Raw genomic sequence first — 8,500 nt, forward strand, 5'->3', positions numbered from 1 at the left:
TAAAAAGGACTTAAAGCAGCTTAATGCAGGTCCTTTAATGCCAATTAAATGTTCCAGTCTGTGTAATAGGATGTGATGGTCAGTGGTGTCAAATGCAGCACAAAGATCTAACTCTGACAGTCCTTTGTCCGACAGAGGTCTTTTGTTCGGAAAAAGGGAGGCATTCACTTGTGAGTACAAAATTGTGAATTTCTACCTCAGATCTAATGTAGCCAATAAATTAATAACTTATTATTGTTACCCGTCGCAGAATGCAACACAGCACTGTATGCTTGTATTTGACTAACAGTTGATGCTGCGTCGTTCTAGTGCACCTGCTTCTAATTGGACACTAATTAAGAGTGTAATTTGGACCAACAGTTTGGTACTTAATAGATCCTAAAATATAAAGATGTATGTCAAAAGAGCAGTCTTATTGTTAGGCAAATTTTAGCCTGTGGTAGTTTTCTGTTTTGCTTTGTTTTCTTATTAGCAAAACCAGAGCCCAGCAATCATCATAGCATGAAGACTTTATGGGATGTTTTGCACATTTTCTTACTGGTAACAGCTTTTAATGAAATCTTTAATGACAGTCAAACAAAAATGTTTGCAGTGATTTTGTTTTTCCTGCCATAATCATTCCTCCTGTCAATACTGGACATTAGAAGATGCCTTCATAATGTACTTACAGTGTATGAAAGTGATGGACGCCATTTCCCAGAGGTCTTCCCTCTGGGAAATAATTAATTTAAAAGTCTATTGGAAGCTGAGCTGAAGCTGTTGTCCAAATGAGTCAAATCAAGCAGATATGTTTCAACGTTACAGTCTTTTTAGTGCCAATGCATCTCTTTTTGCTACTATATTTTCACTGCAGCTCAACAGGGAAACACAAAGAGGGAATTTGATGCTAAAAAGACTGTAAATGTGGCAGATATCCACTTAATATGACTAACTCAGCCTGCTGACACCTCATATAATAGATACACTTATAAATGCATTTTTGCACAAAATGACTCTGGAGCCACATTTTGGCCATATCACTTACATTGAAAGTTTGTATTATAAGGGGATATTTTAATAGCCAGTATGGACAGGAGGAATGATTACAGCAAGGAATGGGCACCAGATGGGCATGGGGACATATCCTTTAATCTTGTATTTTGGAGTTAAGAGGTTTAGCTTGGTGTCTGACCAAGATCTGAGCCACTTCCAAACAATTTCCAATAAATTCCAAAACAAAAGATTTCAATTCAGCTATCAGCTTTTTCCTATAAAAGGAAAGTTATATATTACATATAAAATGTTAAGAGTTCTAATTAGTTAAGATATGGTTAAAATTGGTTGTCTGAAGTTGGTTTATTTCTGTTTCTGTTAAAATGCACAAGGGGAAGCCCTGAAGCCCATGTGAGAAAAAAAAAAAATCCGATTTATTTTCGAAGTCTGACCTAAATTGTTTTATCTCCTGACTTAAGAATGGGTGGAGAAAAAAAAATCTTATATTTTGTTTTATTTTATTTTTTTGTCAGGATTATTTTATAATTTTTAATTAATATTTTATGTATTCTTCCAGGTGAGTTTTAGTTTCTATGTACACTCTAAACACAACTTACATATACTTAAATAGCTCTTCTGTTTTTACTGTCCACTTTGTTGCTGCAATAATGTAAGTCTCCCCATTGTGGGACTAATAAAGGAATATCTTTTTTTTTTTTACTACAGTAGTAGTAAAAAATAATAGTAACATTTTGTACAAGAGTAATATTCAAGTAAAGGGATAATATCTTGAGTTTGATATTGTTAGTGCACAGATTTGTAGTGAAAAAAAATATATACATATTGCACAGTTGACCTGAAATTAGTAGTATACCTGAAATACGAATATTGCACAGTAGTGAACATTAAAAGTGCAGTGCAGTACAACAACAAACACTTAGACAAAAAAGATCTTTAAAAATCACTTCACATTTTCATAGATGAATAAAATTAACTTAGAAAGATTCTCATGTAAAACCTTTAAAACAATTATTATTATTATTATTTTAAGTCACATTTGCCTCTCAGGGCTTCCGTAGAGGTCTGTGTGATCTAATCAACGCTGCTGTGAGCTGATTGGTCAGAAACACAGGAAGTGTTGTGCCGCTTTTCCTGTGTTATTATCACTACGTTATCATGTAACCAGTTTGTAAACGGTGGCTCAAATATTTAAAAGCTTCGGCTGAATCATACTAAGGTAGGTATTTTCTTTATAGCAGACAAAAGCTGAACGAGTAGCGCTGACAGCTGCATGTAAACTGGCTGCAGTAGGTTAAATAGTAGCTCGGCTAGGCTAATGATGCTAACGTTAGCTGGGAGCAAGATGAGCAAAACGGAGGCTCTTATTTATCTTGTTTTGTTTTAATGACTCATATGTCTAACATGACCTGTCTTTGTCAATATTACAGGTTTATCCCATTCATGTCTCCTTAGCTCTCTAAAGAGACGAAATCCTAATGGTGACAACATGAAGTCCGCCAAGAAGAAATCTTTGCTTAACAAAGCAAAGAGAGGCGAGAAACAAAGCGACGCCGTCACGGTTAAGACTGAATATGAAGCTCAGCTGGACGGTGAGGTGGAGGAGGACGTCAAGGAAGGTTACATTAACGGAGACGGTCTCAACATCCAAATTAAAGAGGAGCCACACTCACAGGAGATCAGTGAGGAGCACAGGGAAGGAGACGCATCCAGTGGTTTTGACACTAAACCTGACACTGGGTCATTAAAGCCAGATATTGACCATCAAGAGGGACATTTAAAGGAAGAGCCTGACTCAGACCCTCAGCCGGAATTTGAGGTCACTGCAGGGTATGAGGCGGCTGTCAAGGAGGAGTCAGACTCGTGGATAAAAGAGGAGAGAGACTGTGAGGAGGAGGCGGCAGAAGATGCAGCCAACATCCAGGAAGGTAATGGAGAGGAAGAGCAGGTCTGCACAGGTAGGAACCGGTAGTTTATGAAAACCATACTAATCTGGGGTATAATCTGTTTTTTGTGTGTATTTTTTAAATCAAATGTCCTTTTTCAGCTGTAGCCAGTTATATAATAGAGTTGCACACATAGTCAGTATATTGGTATTGACATTTTTAGTCATAAAGTCATTACTAAAAGTATCAAACCCATCTTGAAAAGCATTTTCTGTTCTGCCCCTGCATGCATATTAACCTTATGTCATGAATGCATTTTAATGTCAGACAGTATAGGCGGGAGTAGTTTGGATATATTAGGCTAAAAAGGCATTTCTAGTATCTGCAATATCTTCTCATGTGTTTTTTTTCTTAAAATCAGTAAAAATAAGATTGTTGGTGTAACTAAGAAAAGTAAAATTATAAATTCTTCCTTTTCTTAATGCACTCTGATTTATGTGTGTGTCCTCCTCTCCTCCTTAGAGTCATCGTCTGAGTTCTTTCCATGTCCTCACTGCACTGTCTCCTTTACTGATGTGGAATTCCTGGAGAAGCATGTCAAATGGGTCCACCAGAAACAGTATCTGGCTAAGCTGAAAAAATGCCTCTCCAGCCGCAATCTGAACCTCATCCCTAAACACACCTGCACTGTCTGCAACAGCACCTTTAACTCTAAAGTACACCTTAGAGTCCATGTACAAGAAGTGCATCCTTCTGCTCCTCCTCGCAGGCTCCACCCCTGCCCAACCTGTGCACGCAGCTTCCAGTACCTGAAGAATCTGAAGAATCACTGTCAGCGCTGGCACAACATGTCCGTGGTGACCAGAGGTGGACATCTCAGCTGCGCTGACTGTGGGAAGAGTTTCAAAGCTACCTGGGGTCAAGGGCCTCATTTGTGTCATGAACCGGATAACACTGAATCTGAAGATAAGCCAATCTGTCTGGATATTGGTGTGCAGTGTCAAGAATGCGGTAAAAAGGTGCGCACACCTCAAAGCCTGGAGGATCACATGCGTACCCACACAGGTGATCGGCCATTTGTCTGCAAGGATTGTGGTCGTAGGTTCGTGGAGCGCAGTGGTTGGCGTCAACACATGAAAATACACACAGGGGAGAAGCCGTACAAATGTGAAGTGTGTGGAAAGGCCTTTCTGCGGTCACACCACCTCAAGTGCCACTTAACAACACACTCTGGCAAGAAGGAATACTCTTGCTCTGAATGTGGAAAGGAGTTTGGCTTTAAGTCAAGTCTTGATCTCCACCTGAGAACACATTCCAGTGAGAAACCCTTTCACTGCAATGTGTGCGGGAAGAACTTTAACACTCGGAGGAACCTGAGGCTTCATGCCAAACTTCACACTGATGAGAAAGCTCACCAGTGTGGGGACTGTGGGCTGAAGATTGGAGATCTCGGGGCTTTGAAAATACACCTGCGGACGCACACCGGTGAAAGGCCTTATCATTGCACAGTCTGTGGCAACAGGTTCATTCGCCTCGCACATCTGCGAAACCACCAGCGCACCCACACGGGTGAGAGACCCTACAAATGCACTGAATGCGACAAGAGTTTCACTCAATCTGGCGACCTGGTGAAGCATAAGAGGATACACTCTGGTGAGAAGCCTTTTGAATGCCCAGACTGCCACCGCCGTTACACCTCCTCCGGTGATCTAGGCAAACACCGAAGGAGCCACACCAACCTGCGTCCCTACACGTGTCAAGAATGTGGAAAAAGCTTTCGTTTGTCAGGCCATTTGAAAACTCACATGTTAACTCACACGGGGGAGAAGCCGTATTCCTGCCCCAACTGCCTTCGCAGGTTTGCTCGCTCTCACCACCTTTCAGGTCACGTGGCCAAATGTCGCTGAGCCTTCTTGAGTGGGTTGTAAATAAGCTAAGTCCAACTTTAAAGTGGTCATTACGGGAGCTGTATACAGTCTATACTACTAGATTTAAAAAAAAAAAAATTGAAAGTCAAAGATAAAGCTACTCTTACCTTTCTTGCATTTCACAAAGCACTTTGAAAAAACTTGAACAGCAACAACCCTTCCTCCATCCTATGTGCCACCCCCACACTACCTTGCCCCCCGCGAACGCACACTATATATATATAGTTTTCTTTTTCCCCGTGGGAGCGGCTGGAGGTGGAAGCTGTGACCCGCTTTTGTCTGTCATTGTCAGTCGCTACTGTCTGTTTACGGCTATCTCTGTGGATCATGGATGTATTATAATGCCGCGGATCCACAAAAGACTCTTTTCCGGGTGGGGATGCGCGCGATTACATAATGCGGAAGGGGAAAACAGGCAGGCCAATCGCTTGGCCAATCATTGGTCAGAGTTTTCGCAGAATATTATGAGAATGGAATAATGATTAGTTTCTATGCTTGGTGGATCTCTCTGACATTTTAGAGTGCCATTACCTTATTAATAGCATTTTAACCTAAACAAAAAAATGTGTAAAAATTTAACAAAGGTAAGGGTAGCTTTAAAGTCAAAACTCATATTTGTAAATAATTATTTATAAGAACTGTCTGTAACACTCTAGACTATGATGATTGTTTTAACTTATTATGAAAGCTGATATGAGATCATGACTCACATTTATTGTCTTTACATGGAACTTTATTGATGGGTCTTTATTCTAGGCTATTATGATTTTGGATCAGGATAGGTCTAAACTGGTTTTGCAAAACACTAATTATAAAGAAGTTATGAAGAGGATGTGGTATGGAGGTGGAGTTCAGTGGGACATGCAGATAAAGGATTTGTTTCACTCCACTGATAAAAAGCTGTATTATTTGTAAAAAATGTAATAAATTATTTGAGTGCATGAACACTGTGATCCAAGTGTGTGTTGTCTTTGTGAGAAGCCTAATTATTTGAAGTCTTTGCCATGCTTTATTGCCATTCATAAATATTAACAGGCAATTTTAACTGTATAGAACAAAACAAAATCACCTTGAGTTTGGGCTTTGCTCCACACATACATATGGTACATACAATTAAGACAAGACAATGCTGCATTGGGTCAGAATGACACCATAGATCCATATATCACATAGAGGATGAAAATCCTATTCAAGGTATAGAGTAATAGGTGTCCATCTCCTCATAAATATAGGCACTTTTAGCTGTAGCTGGGCAGTCATATGTTCCATCAGGTAGATATGTCTGATTGTTTGTATCCATTGTGCTTTTGCAGGAGGTTAATAGTAATATTTTTTCTTGCCGTCATCAACAATATATGCATTAGATAGCGCTGGTCCACGGTAAAACAGTGTTCAGGTGCTTTGTCCAATAAGAATAGTATTGGATCCAGGGGGATGTCAGTTCATTTTCTCCATTTCTTCTTTTATACCTTTCCAAAATGTCTGTATTTTGGGGCAGTCACAGAAAATATGAGTATGATCCCCAACCATACCACACTTTCTCCAACATTTGTTTGTCAAGTTGTTTTTAAAAGCACAGGTCACTCACTAGTGGTGTCCTAAAGAACCTCATTTTCACCTTCCAGTCAAATTCTTTCCAAATCTGGCTCCCAACCCCCTTGTGGCATCCAGAACATAAATCTTTCCATATGTCATCTATAATAAGTGCTTTAAACTCAATGCAACTGCTTATCATCCTCCCAATGACAATATCTGCACCATATTTCAATTAGTACAACAGCCAATAATGTCAACCTCGTGGTGGCGCTAGAGAAAAAGCCAGTTAATATGATTCCTCCTCTGAGGAGCATGAATGTCTGCACACGTCCTCATGATAATCCATCCAGGAGTTGTTCAGATACTTCATTTCTACAGTGGTTTTAAAGTAGCTCAAACATGAGGCCCTTTAACGCTGCACGTTAGACTACACGCTGGTCTGTTTACACTGGAGTAAGCGGAGCGTTGGTGCAAGTTTTCGGGGTGTCCCGGCTGGGCGGGTCACCGCCTCATTAGCGTCGCGTTAAACGTAGAAGCACCGCCCGGGAGGAGCAGCCGGCCGTACAAAACGTACCTACCATTCATTATCTTAAAAGTCTCATTCATTTTGTTGGAAATGTCTGTCGCCAAGAAGTCAGATAAGCGTTCCGTGATTCCTCAAATTTGGAAGTTGTTTGAACTGCAAAATAAAAAAGGTTTGTAGTTGAGATACTTGGTGTGTTTTTATCAGTCTTTAACGTGGCAGACAAACGTAGACTAACTTAGCTGTGAAAAAGTTTTCGACTCACTGCAAACAAGCTACCGCTAATCAACATTAAGCTAACAGAAAAGCAGGTTGGGATGTTGTTTTGTCATTAACTAATTTATACAAACTTAATTTAAGTTAATAGCGGATTCAAGTGAAGTGGAGCTGTTTGGGTCTAAGTTCAGTGTGGCCGAGCAGTCAGTGAAAATGTGTTTGATATAATAAATAAAGTATAAATTAAGATTTTTCTATATCTCCAAGCAAATGATAGTCCATTGTCAGTGCCATCATTAACCTCAAATAACACACATAATTTAATTACTACTTGCTTTCTTTAAAAAATAGAAACTTAATGTCGTCTTCTTTCTCAGACAAGCTCATCTAAAAATGGAGTCTGTATAATTCACATGATTTACTGACAAGTCAAAACCTGTGTCTCAGAAAATATTTAAAAGGCTTTTTTTTTTTTTTAAACAAACCTTTATTTTTGAGTGTGTTTTTAATGGATAGGTTCACGATTTCGCAAGTCTATCTCTAAACAACAGTCAGGTTCCCAAATAAACATTAAAATAGATTTTTCTTGGCATAATCATTCCTCCTGTTCACACTGATCATTAGAAGATCCCTTCATAATACACTTATAATGTACAAAAGTGATAGAGGCCAAAATCCAGTCTTCTTTTTGTGCTAAAAATATATGTACACATGTATTGGGAGCTAATATGAAGCTTCAGCTGTCCAACTTAGTGAAATTAAGTTATATCATTCAATTTTATTTAAGACTTTTTAATTGTCTTTTTATGCCAAAGTCCCTCTTTTTGTCACTATATACTTCCACTGCAGCTCAACAGGGAAAGACTGTCCCAGGAAACACAAAGAGGGAATTTGATGCTAAAAAGACTCAAAATGTAGCAGATATTCTCTTGATATGAGTAACTCAGACTGCTGGAGCCTCATATACGCTTTTCTTTTTTGCACAAAATGACTGTGTGGACACACTGTGCATTTTGGCTCCCAATACTTACATTGAAAGCACATTTGAAGAGGATCTTTTAAAAGGAAGTATGAACAGAAGGAATGATTATAGAAAGGAAAACCTGTTCCAGTGTTTATTTGGGCACCTGGCTTGTTTTAAGACAGACTTGAAAAATTGTGAACCTGTCCTTTTTAACACTATTCTCACCATGCAATGCACAGAGGAAATTGGAGGGCTGCTCACAGCAGAAAGAATATTATTACTAATGTGTATGGCGTTAAAATAGCTCCAGGACCAAGAAAAATAGCAATTACATTTTTGGAAAAATATTTAGGTTGATGTGATGTTGCAAGCGTTGTACAATTACCTGTTAGTAAAACATTGATTTTTAATCACTGCATAAACAGTATTAGTATAACGAGAAATACTGTATAAAGTT

At 39.0% G+C, this 8,500-nt stretch overlaps 1 protein-coding gene across 2 annotated transcripts; it reads left to right on the forward strand.

The window, feature by feature from the left end:
- The first annotated feature begins 2,104 nt into the window (after positions 1 to 2,104).
- Positions 2,105 to 5,643, forward strand: LOC133983553 (gastrula zinc finger protein XlCGF57.1). 2 transcript variants are annotated; one of them, XM_062422675.1, is made up of 3 exons: positions 2,105 to 2,209; positions 2,446 to 2,948; positions 3,399 to 5,643. In XM_062422675.1, exons 2-3 carry the CDS (start codon positions 2,480 to 2,482, stop codon positions 4,781 to 4,783), a joined length of 1,854 nt encoding a protein of 617 aa, XP_062278659.1. In that variant the 5' UTR covers positions 2,105 to 2,209; positions 2,446 to 2,479; the 3' UTR covers positions 4,784 to 5,643. The 2 variants fall into 2 exon arrangements, with proteins under 2 accessions (XP_062278659.1, XP_062278657.1); XM_062422673.1 differs by having other exon boundaries at positions 2,110 to 2,209; positions 2,421 to 2,948.
- The last annotated feature ends 2,857 nt before the right edge of the window (positions 5,644 to 8,500 follow it).

This window comes from Scomber scombrus, chromosome 7, assembly GCF_963691925.1.
Source record: "Scomber scombrus chromosome 7, fScoSco1.1, whole genome shotgun sequence".
NCBI lineage: Eukaryota > Metazoa > Chordata > Actinopteri > Scombriformes > Scombridae > Scomber > Scomber scombrus.